The sequence below is a fragment of the Camponotus vicinus genome, unplaced genomic scaffold, assembly GCF_025532165.1.
Source record: "Camponotus vicinus isolate PSW18456_S1 unplaced genomic scaffold, iyCamVici1.0 SCAF_4, whole genome shotgun sequence".
NCBI lineage: Eukaryota > Metazoa > Arthropoda > Insecta > Hymenoptera > Formicidae > Camponotus > Camponotus vicinus.
In genome coordinates this window covers 7,253,952-7,270,656 of record NW_028141976.1, presented here as the reverse complement: position 1 = coordinate 7,270,656, position 16,705 = coordinate 7,253,952, and the positions used below count along the sequence as shown (strand labels likewise).

The window sequence follows — 16,705 nt, the reverse complement described above, 5'->3', positions numbered from 1 at the left end:
ATATTTTCATTTAAGAAATGTTTTGGACAAATCATCAATTACTTTTCCGTTCTTTCTATTACATATGTTTCGATTACGTATGTCGCACGCACGCACGCACGCACTAAAATAAATCTAATTTTGCTGTTGTGAAATTATTACACAACTTTTTTATATTTTGTACTCTATGAAATTTTATCATTAAGTCAACAGAATTTAATATATTATTTAATTTACAAATAATAAAATAATACAAATTATATTATAATATATTATACTTAATGTGTAATTTATGTGACTTGTTCTTTATCTCTTGCAAAATTTTTTATTTCTTTTTACTTTTATGATAACAAATGTAGTATATAGATGTTTCATAATAAATAAAAATACTTGGACTTACTACATATAGTGTCAAGCGTATATTTTAAGATGTAATGGGAAAGATCGATTTCCTTTCCATTTATTCCCATTTCTTTAAGTTCCTTTGTTAAACTTAGAGATTGATCGACAAATGTATCAAAAAAATTTCGTAATATTAAACTATTAAAATTTGGAGCTATAGATTTTCGATGTTTTCTCCATATAGGTACTGAAATAAATGTTAATGGAAGAATATATTAAAAAAATAAAAAAGAAAAAGAAAAGAAAACATATATATATATATATATATATATTGTGACGTGACGTTTTCTGGACCGTCGGTTCGCGTAGTGCGTTCAATACATTATTTAGCATTTCGCCTTTTGGAGAGATCGATGAGCAGATCAATCCCTCCGGGCCTAGGACATTTTACCGTGACTTCTTCAGAAACCGCCGCCTTCAGTCACCTTGTAAATCTTGTATTCGCGTCTTTGTGTAATCGCGTCGTAATCTATCGTAATCATTGTGTTCTCTCTCTGGTACGATAAGTTGCGTGTCGATATCGATCTGTTCGCGCTTCTAAGCATTTCGTAAGATCTGACGAAATTCCGTGAGTTATTGCGTCTTTATCATTGCGTAGACCGGGTGAAAGTATCGATATTCTTATCTATATTTGCGGCAATCCTTAGTCTGCTATGAACACTGCGCGGACTCGTGAACTATCGAGTGTTGAGATCGAGAGCGAGATATTTTATGGATTCATCCGATTGCGGGTCTATTAATTGATTCTGCTGCGTTAATTGCGTTGATCACGCTCTTGTATTATTATCTTTATCTTTTCATTTATTTCAATATATTATTTTATTATACTGCAATATTGTCTGGCTATTTTCAATGTGTTATCGATCTTCTCTCTTCCGTTCTGACCGACCCAACCCTCTCTCCGTTACATTACTGAGCTACCGTGTTAAATAACATCTTAAATTCCGTCGCATTCGTTTCTTCGTCTCCACTTTTCGTTTCGTACCGATAATTTTCGTGTAATTTTGTGTGGTACAGTCTCCCGTACCTGGCGCCCAATCATTTAGAGATTTTTCGCGAGTATTTTGGAGTGGAGACGCGAGATCACGAATCGCGCCAAAGGTGTGTCGTGGAGCCGACCGCGCGGCCCGTACGGTCCGGAAGAAGCACGATCACAATATATATGTATATACATATATAATACACAAAAATAAGAAAATATAATACATAAAATATAGAATATATAATACATAAAAATAATATTAAAAAGCATTAATATTAAATTTTAACATTATTATATTATAATATTCACATTATTATAAAAGTTCTGATAGCACTTTTCATAGTTCTACAGTTCCTGATAAAAATTAAAGAGTTCCGCATTCCTTATATTGAAAAATCGAAATCGAAAAAATGTCGTGTTAACTTCGCGAATCTAGCACGACACTCTTCCCTCTAAAGAATCAAAACGCGTTGAATATTATTATTTTTAGCAAGAGTTCCCAATAATTCTGCTATATTGCAGCCTATATATGCAATTTCAGACCGATATTTCAATAATTAATAATTTTTTATGAATTTTTAGTGTCCTCGACCAGCACGACACTTAGTAAAAATGTGTCGCGCTGATGATTTTCCGTAGTTTTAACGGCAGTTCTGGACAGTTCTATAAAAGTTCTATTCTTTAGAAACATTTTTTAAGCAGAGAGATTTTTTAAATAATTATTTATAAAATAGTAAACGGTCGGAGCTCTGCGTAAAAATGTTTCTAAAGGACAGAACTTTTATAGAACCGTCCAGAATTGTTAAAACTAGGGAAAATCATCAGCATGACACATTTTCACTAATTGTCATGCTGGTCAAGAACATTAAAAGTTCATAAAAAATTATTAATTTTTGGAATATCGATCTGAAATTACATATATAGGCTGAACTATAGCAGAACTATCGGGAACTCTTGCTAAAAATAATATTTAACGCGTTTTGGTACTTTGGAGGGAAGAGTGTCGTTATTCAAAAGTATGCGATTTATATAGTATTTAATCAGGAAGAGAGGGGTGTGATAATTTTAATCCGAGCACATACCGTGCTGTTTTTTTAAATTATTTCGCTGATCACTCAGTTTCTGGCAACATGACGGTAATTTATTTTTCCTTAGGCACTGCATATTATATCTTTCATAATTTTTCGCAATGTTTTTTGATATACTTTTAATGTTTAATAATAAGAAATTAATCGTGTATATGTATGTATATGTGTGTAGGTTACGACATGGAAATGTTTTTTAAAATATAATATGCAATAAAATATGCAATAAAAATAATAAAAGAGAGGATCTTAAAAATAGGATTTGATTATTATTTTTAGTGTGTACACACACACACACACACACACACACACACACACACACACACACACATATATATATATATATACACACACATATATATATATATATATATATATATATATATTTATTTATATTTATATATTTATATATATATATATATATCTTTACACACTTATTTTTTAAGTGATGTATATAAAAATTTATTTTAAAATTATTTATCGCAGGAAGGGCCTGCTACGTCAGCATCCGCATGGACTTTTAAATTGTTTTTATTAGCGGCATATAATTTATCCGCCGACATAAGAGATAAATGCTCTTCATTAATGAGCATTATTTAAAGCTGTTTCTCCTCTAGTTTTTAATGCGGACTTAAACATACAAATAGCATTAACGGAAACCGTTGAAAAGCTATTACGTGTTTTCGTTTTTAAATTGTTCAAAAGAGAAAACATTCTCTCAGGATCGGCATTAGAATTCGGAAGCGTTCGAATAGTATTTATAATATTCGTTAAATTGGAATATTTAGGAACATTATTCGTGTGCCGACGTTGTAAAATTGCTTTCCACATATTGTCAAAATTTAATTTAGAAAAATTTTGTTTTTCTTCCACTGTAAGGTCTGATGCTAATGCAATCCATTCTTTTTTTAAAGCATCTTCATCAAAACCGCCGAGAGTTTTAGCTACGAGAGAAACATCATCAAATGATGTTTGTCTATTATTATCGAATAAACTTACAGATGGTTGAAAAACTTGTAACTTTAATAAAAATTCATTATTTATAGGTAACCTTTTACAAATTTCTTCTGCAGCAGTCACATAAAATGTTAAACAGTTCTCGAACTTCGAGATCTTTTCCACATATATTGTATATAGGAGAAGGCGGATTCGCGGAAAGAAGACGGTGCGAAGGTGTGAGAAGGATAGCGCTACGTGTGGGAAAAGGACAGTGCGACAAGGATGTCATCAACGTACGACAAGGATGGCGTGGGACAAGGATGACGCATTGTAAGATGACGCATAGGTGGGAGAAGGACGACGCAAAGGTGAGTGAGTGAGTGAATGAGTGATAGCGACAAGCATGTGAAAGAGAGAGAACGATAATATCGCGAACAACGCGTGCGAGAGAGACAACGATAATATCGCGAGACAACGCGTCCGAAAGAGAGAACGATAATATCGCGAGAACAACGCGTGCGAAAGAGAGAACAACGCGTGCGAAAGAGAGAACGATATATATATATATATATATATATACAGTATCCTCCATAAGTATGGAAAGACTCTATAAAGGTATACAATATAAAGAAAATAACTTTAATTTCTTCAATATTTGCCGGATGTTATATCCTTCTTCTTGTAAAATAATAATCTTGACTCGCGCAATTCATATGGAATCTGGCACGTCGGAGCCATTTTTAATGATTGTAGTAATTTTTGTTACTTTTACAAAAACTAAAATCAAACTGCACTTAAATAAGTTCTTATTACTCTGATGTATGTTTCTAATGCGTGTAAACATTACAGACATTCCATTACAGCATCTTATATGCTGTAGTAGCACTAATTGGCAGAACAAATCAACGCGCGAAATTTAACTCCGAGCAGTTCGGTGCCGCGTAATAATTATTCGGTATATTTTCGATATAAACAGGCGTCATATCATCATTTAAACGTCTTGCAATATATTCATATGAAAAATCTGCACAGATTGCTGCCATGCGATTGTTTATCTGTAAAATGCAATGTGTTTTCAAACTTGTGGAGGGTAGTGTATATATATATATATATATATATATATATATATATATATATATATATATATACACGTCTTGCAATATATTCATATGAAAAATCTGCACAGATTGCTGCCATGCGATTGTTTATCTGTAAAATGCAATGTGTTTTCAAACTTGTGGAGGGTAGTGTATATATATATATATATATATATATATATATATATATATATATATATATGTGGAAAAGATCTCGAACTAGGCCATTCGGAACGGCGCGGCTTACGAAAATAACTTCCAATCCTAACTAAAGAGGGCGGATTGATAAGCAAACTTATCTTTGCTCTGACACTCCTCCTGCTTCTGTTATACACGTGCGTCGTTCACATTCTCCTATGTAAATTTCTCTCTTTTAAATATATATAGTTATATAGTTAGATGTGTGCTATCTCAACCTAAATTCAGACAGCTAGAAACTAAGTGATCAGCGAAATAATTTAAAAATACAGCACGATACGTGCTCGGGTTAGAATTATCACACCCCTCTCTTCCTGATTAAATACTATATAAATCGCGTACTCATGTTATCATTACTGCTCTTAGGCTTGAAATTTCATAAATCTATGTTCAGAGTTAGAATCAGCGACATCAAAAACCTTATGTATTTTTGAGAAAATAAACATTTTTTATATTTGACCGTCCATTGCCTGCCAGGAAAGCTACTTTTGTGGCTTTGAACAAATCTCAAAATTCTTCGCAATGTGTATGTCATTTACATGGTTAAATTTTTCGGAAAACACGTTATTTTTGATGAAAAAATGACCGCAGCCTAAAGGTTAATATAAGGTTAATATAATTTTATAATTGCGTCCAACGGAGCGCGCACACATTACTATACGCATACTACAGGGTAAGGTGTCCGAGATAATTTTTTGCACATCCGAAGTGTGAAGGTAGATTGGCTCAAATTAAGAAGGAATATTCTCTACTATTTTCTGATTTTTGCAATAATTAATTTCTTAACTTTTAGGGTGCCGGCATTTTTGAGATATAGAAATTATTTTCCAGAAATGCTAAGTCAATGTCAATTATAAGCTTGTTAATATGTTAATGACTTTATTAATAAAGGTCAATAAACATAGATCTATAAACATTCCTAAGCATGCGTATAGCGGAAATGATAATGCTTATTCTACTGTCGCATTAAAGAATGTCAATTTGTATTTGCATAGTATTACGTGATATATGTACAGTATAATGCATAGATTATTGATTAATAAAAAAATGGATCTATTATTAACATTAATAATTAATATTATAATGAATTCTCAAAATATATATATATATATATATATATATATATAATACGTTATCATATGTGAACTTTAACATCATGTTCCTACTAATGGATAGAAACACTAATTTAATAAATTAACAACAAGTTATTTAATTACGTAATACATCTGATTTTTCGTGGTAGGAAGGTCAAGTTAATAAAGGTGTTGAAAATTTATCTACCAGTCTGCGTATTCAGAAATGAGATTTTCGATTGGATAGAGAACGAAGGATAGACGAGGATGATTCTGAATTAAATTTTCCGATACATATTATCACACATAATATTTTCCTATTGATTTTTTTTTTATAAAAGTTTATATGTTGTTTAAAAAAGAGAATATAACATATACAAAAACAAATTTTACATATTTTTATTTAAATTTTTATCTAACATATTTTTATCTCAATTTTTATCTAAATTTTTCCACTCTTGGCCAATATGTACTCTTTTTTATTAAAAAAAATTTCTTTAAAAAAATTATTGTAATAAAATAATATTTAAATTTATTTTAATAGAATTGTATTTTGTTATTATTATTTTATATTAATGTATGACGTACATCTTGTTGCTCAACGGAAACCGCGAGAAGGTGGTGGTCTCTTCCGTTAAAAAGGAAATGTAAAAAATTTAATAAATGAATAATAATAAAAATAAAATTAAAATAAAATAATAAAATAATGATAAATAATAAATAAAAATAAAATTATAATAAAATAATAAAATATAATCAATTTTCTAATTGATAAAAGGTCAAAATATTATTTCACATTTCCTTACATACATATATGTGTGTGTGTGTGTGTACACCCACACATATATATATACCCACACAACATTATGTCGTCTTAAAGACGTCATGAAATTTCTAAAGACGTCTTAAGAAGTTATCAGAATTACATCTTTATGACGTCTTATGTCCCGATTTAAGATATCTGTCGGGCATTGTTTTAAGACGTCTCACTCAAGACATATAATTAAATGTCTCACTCAGGATGTTATAAAGACGTCTCAGACATTTCAATTAAGACGACTTTTAGACGTGCGTAATTCGGTCGGTAAAATAGCTGCATATTTATTTATTCTATAATAAATAACAAAACTCATCATTTTAAGTTCATTTCTTTATTATATTTTGGTTGATACAAAGTTTTCAATGGTACAACTAGTCTAGTAGCATCAATACGCGATGATGACCAAGCATTCCATTGCGCACATCGTCACAATCTTCATTTTGTTGAATAAAATCTTCATATGTTGTCATAGTGCTGTAAAAAAATATACCAGATAATTAATATATTTTTTTTTTACAATATAGAATTTAATTTTTTACACACACACACAAAATTAAATATATAAGTGAAATATGATATAAGATGATATACATTTACATATATTAAAAAACATTAATTTCAATGTTTTCTCATTTTCAACACTAAAAATGTTATGCAGCAACATTATACAGCTCTATTGTTTTTTAAATAATATCGTATGGAATTTTCAATAATTTACCAACCTTTTTCTCCTTATTTCTTAAATAGTCGAGGCGATCTCCCGCATGTCGTAACCATTCTTGGATGGTCTTTTTAATATCGTGCATATTACTTTTTTCGTCGTCCGAAACGTATGCTGAAAAACGATTTGTTACATAATTATTAAAATATTTTGTGCTTTAATTCCAATAGTTAGAATAGGGTAGTCATGAAGTAAAGTATAGCTATAAACGTTTGTAACTTTTGGAAAGAATATAAAAATTTTGATCCGTAAAAAATTGGAAAGAGTATAAAGTGTAGAAGAATATTTGAACGAAATTTGAAGTAAGATCTTATTAATAATTCTGAAGAAAAATTTAAAGTTAAAAGTGCACGTTACATCTAAGCATATGTTAGATACTATCTCGAATACTGATGTTCGAATACATTAAAGGTGCAACTATTTTTAAGCAATATTACATAAAAAGGAGAAATAAAAATATATCTTAAAGAAATAATAATTACCCATAATAACTGTGACAAAACTTGTGTCCTTAATTGCCGTTGATCCTTTTTGGCCTGTCCATGATAATTTGCGACACAATTCATCCGATAATGTGTATTTTATAATATTCCTTGTCTTGTGAACGAAAGTGTTTCCTCCAATTTTTGCAATTTTCCTTTTCTATAATAGAATGTTACAAAAATGTTTAATAATATTTTCAATTTAAGCCGCTTGAATTGAAGAAAAAGGAAACATGAATTTAATATATTTTAAGAGCTTCTTTCAAAATTACTAAGCGACAAAAGGCAGCAAAAATTGTAATAAAATTTAAAAGAATGTTATATATTACGCTTTAAGTAAATTTAAGTAAATATTTTATACTATATATCTAAATTTGCGCACTAATAACCGCGTGTCTTTTAATTTTTATTTGCCTTTTTACCCCTTAGTAATTTATTATTATGTTGAGCCTATTATTTTCATTATTTTATTTTTCAAAATTGTTTTTATTATATGAATAAATAAATAAATAAATAAATAAATAAATAAATATATATATATATATATATATATATATATATATATACAGAGTGTGTCAGACCACCCGTATCAGCCGAATATCTCGAAAACCGAGAACGGCAGACAAAAATGTTTCCTATAAAAGTTATAGGGTTTCAAATAATGCACAGTAATATTAGTACGACCTTGAATAGCGTTGTCAAAATCATGTGAAGGTCACCTTCAATTTCTTAAATGGAACCATTTATTTTTCATTGCGTTATTATTCTTGTAGCTTATCTCGAGAGCTTTCCAAAACACTATAATTAAGTTAGTTTTCATTAAGTACTTGCAGAGTTATGAGGCTTGAAATCGTTTCTTAATTTTATATAAACCGTAAAATATCTTATTTTGTACATAAAAGTATTAAGGTGAGGTAATCGTAAAATATTCATTTTTCGATTACCTCACCTTAATACTTTTATGTACAAAATAATGAGAGGAATCAATTGGTGTAAAGAAAACATAGTTATTTTTAAGAAAAAATTGTAATTGTTAATTGCAAATTACATTTTTTTTTTCGAAACAACTATGTGTTTTTTTTACACCAATTATCTTATCTTAATACTTTTATGTACAAAATAATGAGAGGAATTAATTAGTGTGACACCCAGTATATTCAATATCTAGATTTTGTCTTCTACTTTTATCTCTACAAAAGAATTTTTGTTGTTGATTGAATTATAGAAATATACATTTATTTCACATTTAAAAATAGAGAGAAGAAGAAAAAAGAAATGGACGCAAAAACAGAAAAGTACTCACTAATTGTTTCCGAATCTCTCTGTCCTTTTGGAGATCCGTGTCAAATTTGAAAAATTCGTCAACTGTTGATAGCGGAAATTCCGGCAATAATTGGACTTCGTCATTATTATATATTGTATTAGCTGGTCCTGCGTTATTTATTAAATTTATTATTATCTCCAACTGTCTCGTATTCTTTTGTATGAGATTTTTAATAATTTTTTGTTCGGTACGACACGCATCTGTATAAGATAAAAAAGAAAAATATTTCTCTTTATAAGTATCATTAAAATTATCTGTTTAGTTATTTTACACAAGTACATACATACGAAATTAAGTACATATAACATATTGCTATTATAAGTACAATATAACGATATAATTAAGAAGGAAGAATAAAGAATAAAGTTTAATACATACCATAGCATTTTTCCAACTGATTGCCGTTGGCATTGAAAGTTGTCATGTCATCACCGTCAAGCACATTATCGGGGCTAATCATATTGTCACCAATATCATCATCATCATTATTATCATCAGGCACATTGTCATTATTAAGCCCATTACCATCATCACGCACATTAGCATTACCGCAAGACACGTAATCACCTACTAAACTTTCGTTCAACCATTCCTCATCAGTAATGTCAACATCTGTAAATATAAAGTCTGTGAGTTCATTTTGTTAGTTATACTGTTCATCACAGTGTTATTAAATTTCATTCATTGTAAACTATTTTATATAATTTTCACTTAACGCACAACCACAATCACAATTGCACTCGATGAAAGATGGGAAGAAAGGAGCATCTCAGATAAAGTTTTCATTTATCTTATGATAGCAGTCATTTGTCATAAGTTGCTAGTGTATTCGCAATATATACTGTGTCCATTTTGTGTGCAACATTCAATTTAATTTCAAATAACTGCATTATTGCATATTTGCAATGCACAAAATGGACACAGTATATATTGCGAATACACTAGCAATTTATGACAAATGACTGCTATCATAAGATAAATGAAAACTTTATCTGAGATGCTCCTTTCTTCTTTCAGTTAAAAAGAATGTCAAAAAATATATATTGATATATGAAATATGAGACCTAAAAGTATCAATAAGTTTTAAATATATCATGTGTTTTATACAAATAACAACTTACCTATAAAAACTAGTTTTATTTGGGGAATTATTGAATACTTGAAGAATTGTGATCTGCGTAAATGATACATAAATTGTGGATACAAGGAAAAATTTTCTGCCAATCTAAAGCTAGTTGGATCATCTTTTGCATATTCTCCGAATTTTTGATACTGCAATAATAAGGTTTTACACCTCAAAATAGATAAAATATATATTTATGTGTAAATCTATATGTATAAATATATAAAGTTTAAGCTTTATATTAAGTGTAATTGGGCACAATTTTAATGATAGAAACTACTAACAAGTCTAATCAGAATATGATCAACCCATCTTCAAACATTTGGACCATCATCACTTTCTGCTCGAAATACAGTTAAACGTGACATAAAAACAGCTGTTGCTTCCTCAAATTCTATGCTTACATGATGCAAAGATGATGATTCATCTGCCCAATTAATAATTAAAGATATCCCTATAACATCATAAATATTTATGATATTATATTATTATTTATGATATTATAAATATTTATGATATACATATAATGTATAATAAAAAATATATTTACTTTCTTGCAATAGTAGTAACTCTAATTCGCCTTTGTCCATTACTATGTTAATATTGGATAATGAATTGAATACAGCCTCTTCCACTTTGCGGAATTGGGGCTGTATGTTAATTTGCAACTTCAAAGAATAATGCTGTTGTTGTAGATGGTGTCAATGAACAAAATTTCCACTGACAAGTAAGCCTACTTCTTGTAGTACTCCAACACTTGATCCTTTCTCCCATTGACATACACAAGATCCAATTGCTCCAGAAACTTTAATTTTCTGAGATGTTTTTACTTCTAAGATTGCATTGAATGCTATTTTCAAATCACCCTTGGCATCTGTAGCAAATATTCGTTGAAAAGTTTGTTTGAATAATGAAGAATAAATGAATCCCCCATCATCATATGACCACCAGTAGAGTTGCAATATTGTCGCCTTTCTAATAAACCAGTTTGGTCAAGAGCACAAAAATAAGTATCTATTATAAAAATCTATTATGGCCATTAGTTGCAGCACGTGATGCAAGTGTATCATAATGCTTAATTGCCTTTTTATGCTTAGCATTACCTTTTTGAATATCATGATGTGATCTGATTGGTTGTCATAAATCATCAGTTACAACTTGGCCAGGTCCTTGAGAACATGGTTCGACAACAAATAGCATAATCCTTAAATACATTGATAGCATTATACATAGGATTACAATGAAAAACATAACATATATACATCAAATTACAACATATAAATACCTAGCATCGGTATTTGCATAACTAGCTTCTAAGAGACCCGTGGCGACTGCTAATGCCACACTTGTAGATCGCAATGAACGTTTCTCTGGCCCAACAGACCATGGATCACGTTACGGTTCTCCTAAAAGATCTGTCGAACTGTCTCATATCACACTTATGTACTGGTTACAAAAAGCGATTAGCAGCTGGCAATAGATACGCACCAGATCCTCTTGGTTGATTTGGATTTTGTCCAGGAATTAGTCTACCTATACCTATCAAAATGTAATGTGAATAAAATGCAATAAAGTAATCATGAAGAACAATAACTAATATAGTAAATATAACTTGGGACTTATTCTATTCGTACCTAACATATCTTGAACTTTTGGTTGAAGATCCTTTGTGCTTCTAATTCATGAACTTGAATCATTTTGCCAAATGTGATAAGACCAATAAGAGCATTGAGTGAAAGCAGAGACAATGACATTTGTAATGAATCTTTAAGTGCCTCTAATTCTTCATCATCCAGACATATGTATCCGCAAAAAGTAAAAATATTGATGGCAAACATTGGGCACGCTAAATAATACATATAAATACATACAATTGGATTGAGATACAATAATATTTAAAGTAACATATATGTATATACAGGGTGACCCATTTTAACTTAGGCAGCCAAATAACTCGAAAAATAAGCAAGATAGAGAAAAATGTTTTAGACAAAAGTTGTATGGTTTCGAGGGGGCCATAAGATGGTATCATTGGTTTGACCTTGAAGAGTCATTTGAAGGTCACGTGAAGGTCACTTCAATTTTTTTAAATGGAATACCCTATATATTTTTGTACATTCTTGTAGCTTATTTCGAGAGCTTTCCAAAACACTATAATTAAGTACCTTTCCGTTAAGTACTTTTTGAGTTATGATGCTTGAAATAATTTCTTAATTTTACATAAACCGTAAAATATCTTGTAAAATATTCATTTTTCGATTATCTTACCTTAATACTTTTATGTACAAAATAATGAGAGGAATCAATTGGTGTAAAGAAAACACATAGTTGTTTTTAAGAAAAAATATGGAATTGTTAATTGCAAATTACATATTTTTTCTTCGAAACAACTATGTGTTTTCTTTACACCAATTGATTCCTCTCATTATTTTGTACATAAAACTATTAAGGTAAGATAATCGAAAAATGAATATTTTACAAGATATTTTACGGTTTATGTAAAATTAAGAAATGATTTCAAGCCTCATAACTCGGAAAGTACTTAATGAAAACTAACTTAATTATAGTGTTTTGGAAAGCTCTCGAGATAAGCTACAAGAATATGCAAAAGCATATAGGGTGTCCCATTTAAAAAGTTGGAGGTGACCTTCACATAACCTTGACAACACTATTCGAGGTCATAATAATGTTGCTGTGTAATACGCCACATAAAACCCTATAACTTTTGTATGAAACATTTTTTTTTAAAATGCGTATTTTTCGAAATATTAAGGGGTTTCCACACTTTTGCTAAACCCTGTATATCAAGTGCATATAAGTTATGCAGCAGGAAACGTATGAAAAGAGCTTCAGCTAATTTACACATTTATACGTGTAAATATAACATATTAAGATTTGCAATGTAATGTTATGCCTCTGTAGCTGCATAAGCGTATCATTTGTTTTTGTAGCACTGGTAATAAATTATCATATATATTACCTTTTGATGTCATCAAAAACGATTTTTTTTGTTCGTTTAGTTCCAGTTTTTATGAAACGTTTTGAATATTTTAAGTATATCGCACATGTATATATACAGGGTGTTAGAAAAGTCTAGAAACGGTCAAATATCTCGAAAACGAAACGTTTTTGAGAAAAATGTTTCGAACCAAAGTTGTAGGATTTCAAAACATCTATTTACTGGTGCTATGAGTTTAACCTTGGGTGGCGTCGCGTCGCCAAGGTCAGAGCAAGGTAACCTAGAATTTTTTAAATGGAACCCCCTATTTTTTATTACTTATTCTTATAGCTTATCTCGAGAGCTTTCCAAAACACTATAATAAAGTATTTCTTGAGTACTTTTCGAGTTATGAGGCTTGAAATAATTTCTTAATTTTACATAAACCGTAAAATATCTTGTAAAATATTCATTTTTCGATTATCTTACCTTAATACTTTTATGTACAAAATAATGAGAGGAATCAATTGGTGTAAAGAAAACACATAATTGTTTCGAAAAAAAAAATGTAATTGTTAATTGCAAATTACATTTTTTCTTTCGAAACAATTATGTGTTTTCTTCACACCAATTGATTCCTCTCATTATTTTGTACATAAAACTATTAAGGTAAGGTAATCGAAAAATGAATATTTTACAAGATATTTTACGGTTTATGTAAAATTAAGAAATTATTTCAAGCCTCATAACTCAAAAAGTACTTAACGAAAATGTACTTAATTATAGTGTTTTGGAAAGCTCTCGAGATAAGCTACAAGAATGAAAAATAGTAGGTTCCATTTAAGAAATTGAAGATGACCTTTATGTGACCTTCAAATGACTATCCAAGGTCAAATTTTTGCCACCATCTTCTGTCCCCCTCGAAGTCAAGCAACTTTTATTTGAAACATTTTGTTGTACATTCAAAAATAAAAAAGTTATTGGGGTGGGTATCTTAAAATGGCTCACCCTGTATATGAAAAAGAGGAATTAAAAAATTAATGAATTTACAAATTAATATTTATCATTTTGCATATAACATTATAACATCATAAATTGCATTTTATTATATAATACAAATTTTATAATGAAATTTAATTTAATTCATAAAAATAGGAAAAGTAAAACCATTTTCGACAAACATTCTCAACACATGTGTTCGTAACATTCGTTTTTATTAATATATATATATACATATAGAACATATATATATATATATATATATATATATATATGTGTGTGTATATATTCACAATTCGTTTATATTAATATATATATAGTATACGCATTCAATATTCGTTTATAAGAATTATACGATTTAATTTTTTATATGAAAAAAATATATCGATATTTTCTTACAACTGATAAATGTATAATATATTTATCAGTTATGAAAAATATATGATATAAAAAGCTGTAAGGGAAAACATTTAACGCTGCCGCACGTATCGAGATAGCGAGAAGCGAGCAGCGTCGCCCGTCCGTTGCCAGCTTAGTAGGAAGGAGACAGAAAACTGTATTCTGTCCTTTTCTACTATTCGAAGCTAGCCGAAGCGCCGAGCTCATACGTATGCTTACGCATACATGTCTGTTACTCCCTCCACTCACGGTTGCCAGTTGCCAGCGTATACGTTCTGGCATCATTGGTTTTAATATGCATGTAAATATAAATAAAATTTTTAATTTTATATAGTCCTTTATTAAAAAAATTTATCTTATGAACATTTTACTTTTTTTTAATATTTTATTTTATTTTTCTAACTTTAATTTTCCTATTTTTCTGTAATAATAAACATTTAATTTTAATTCCAAAGTTAGATATAAACTGATAAGGTTATTTAGAATAAGAAAAAATATATAATGTGTATTTCTTTGTAAAAAATATAAATATATTTTTATAAATTTCAAACAAACACTTTATTGTAATGTACCATTAATTTGAAACCTATGTATTTTAAATATATTAAATTAATGCATTTAAATATGATTAATTAACACGTTTTAATGTATTAAATTAAAATATATCAAGTGCATATAAGTTATGTAGCAGGAAACGTATGAAAAGAGCTTCATCTAATTTACACATTTATACATGTGTAAATTAGATGAAGCTCTTTTTATATAAAACTTATTAAATAAAACATATTAAGATTTGCAGTATAATGTTATGCCTCTGTAGCTGCATAAGCGTATCATTTGTTTTTGTAGCACTGATAATAAATTATTATATATATTACTTTTTGATGTCATAAAAAACAATCTTTTTTGTTCGTTTAGTTCCAGTTTTTATGAAACGTTTTGAATATTTTAAGTGTATCGCACATATACAGGGTGACCCATTTTAACTTAGGCAGCCAAATAACTCGAAAAATATGCAAGATAGAGAAAAATGTTTTAGACAAAAGTTGTATGGTTTCGAGGGGGCCATAAGATGGTATCATTGGTTTGACCTTGAAGAGTCATTTGAAGGTCACGTGAAGGTCACTTCAATTTTTTTAAATGGAACATCCTATATATTTTTGTACATTCTTGTAGCTCATCTCGAGAGCTTTCCAAAACACTATAATTAAGTACCTTTCCGTTAAGTACTTTTTGAGTTATGATGCTTGAAATAATTTCTTAATTTTACATAAACCGTAAAATATCTTGTAAAATATTCATTTTTCGATTACCTTACCTTAATAGTTTTATGTACAAAATAATGAGAGGAATCAATTGGTGTAAAGAAAACACATAGTTGTTTCGAAGAAAAAATATGTAATTTGTAATTAACAATTCCATATTTTTTCTTAAAGATTAATAAAAGATTAATAAAAGACTATAAAGTTAAAAATTTTATTTATATTTAGGTGCGTATTGAACATGCATCTTAAATAGATAATGAACGAATCATTTTCGTTTATTGGCCGAACATTTACTTGTCCGGCTTATAAAATCGATTTAATATCTGAAGTTCCTCTATTGAAACTGTATCAGAAATTAAATCGAAGTGATATTTTTAATTTTATCTGTCGTCTTTTGCAAGCTTTATATAATTCTCATGACTAAAACTTAAGTACGAGAAAAATAGCGCACCGTAGCGGTAAACAAACGAACTAGCGATTACTGATTTTGCGATGAAATTTTACTTCCACTGACTATAATTAATGAGATATAAGATAAAATAACAAAAAATAAGCGTTTCTATTAGAGTTCAATGAAATACTGATTCTTAGTGATCTTATTCATATATTTGTAAATAGAAATTAATATAGTTTTCATAATTATATATATATATATATATATATATATATATGTATATGTATGTATGTATGTATGTATGTATGTATGTTTGTATGTATATGTATATGTATATGTATATGTATGTACATATGTATATATAGTTTTAAATTAATTTGAAATTAATAAAAATTAATTTTTATTTTGTCTATAGAAACGTGAAAAATACATTTCCTTAACTATAGTTTTAAAAGCATTTCTATAGGAACGTTTCTTATTAATGC

General features: G+C 29.0%; 1 protein-coding gene across 3 annotated transcripts; it reads right to left on the bottom strand.

Moving 5' to 3' along the window:
- Positions 1-6,887: 6,887 nt before the first annotated feature.
- Positions 6,888-11,159, bottom strand: LOC145970221 (uncharacterized). Of its 3 annotated transcripts, XM_083096784.1 has the most exons (8): positions 10,776-11,159; positions 10,510-10,679; positions 10,224-10,374; positions 9,481-9,714; positions 9,082-9,302; positions 7,779-7,938; positions 7,298-7,410; positions 6,888-7,049 (listed from the first exon to the last, which is right to left on the bottom strand). In XM_083096784.1, exons 3-8 carry the CDS (start codon positions 10,291-10,293, stop codon positions 7,032-7,034), a joined length of 816 nt encoding a protein of 271 aa, XP_082952910.1. In that variant the 5' UTR covers positions 10,294-10,374; positions 10,510-10,679; positions 10,776-11,159; the 3' UTR covers positions 6,888-7,031. The 3 variants fall into 3 exon arrangements, with proteins under 3 accessions (XP_082952910.1, XP_082952911.1, XP_082952912.1); XM_083096785.1 differs by lacking the exon at positions 10,510-10,679; XM_083096786.1 differs by lacking the exons at positions 10,224-10,374; positions 10,510-10,679.
- Between the last annotated feature and the right edge of the window lie 5,546 nt (positions 11,160-16,705).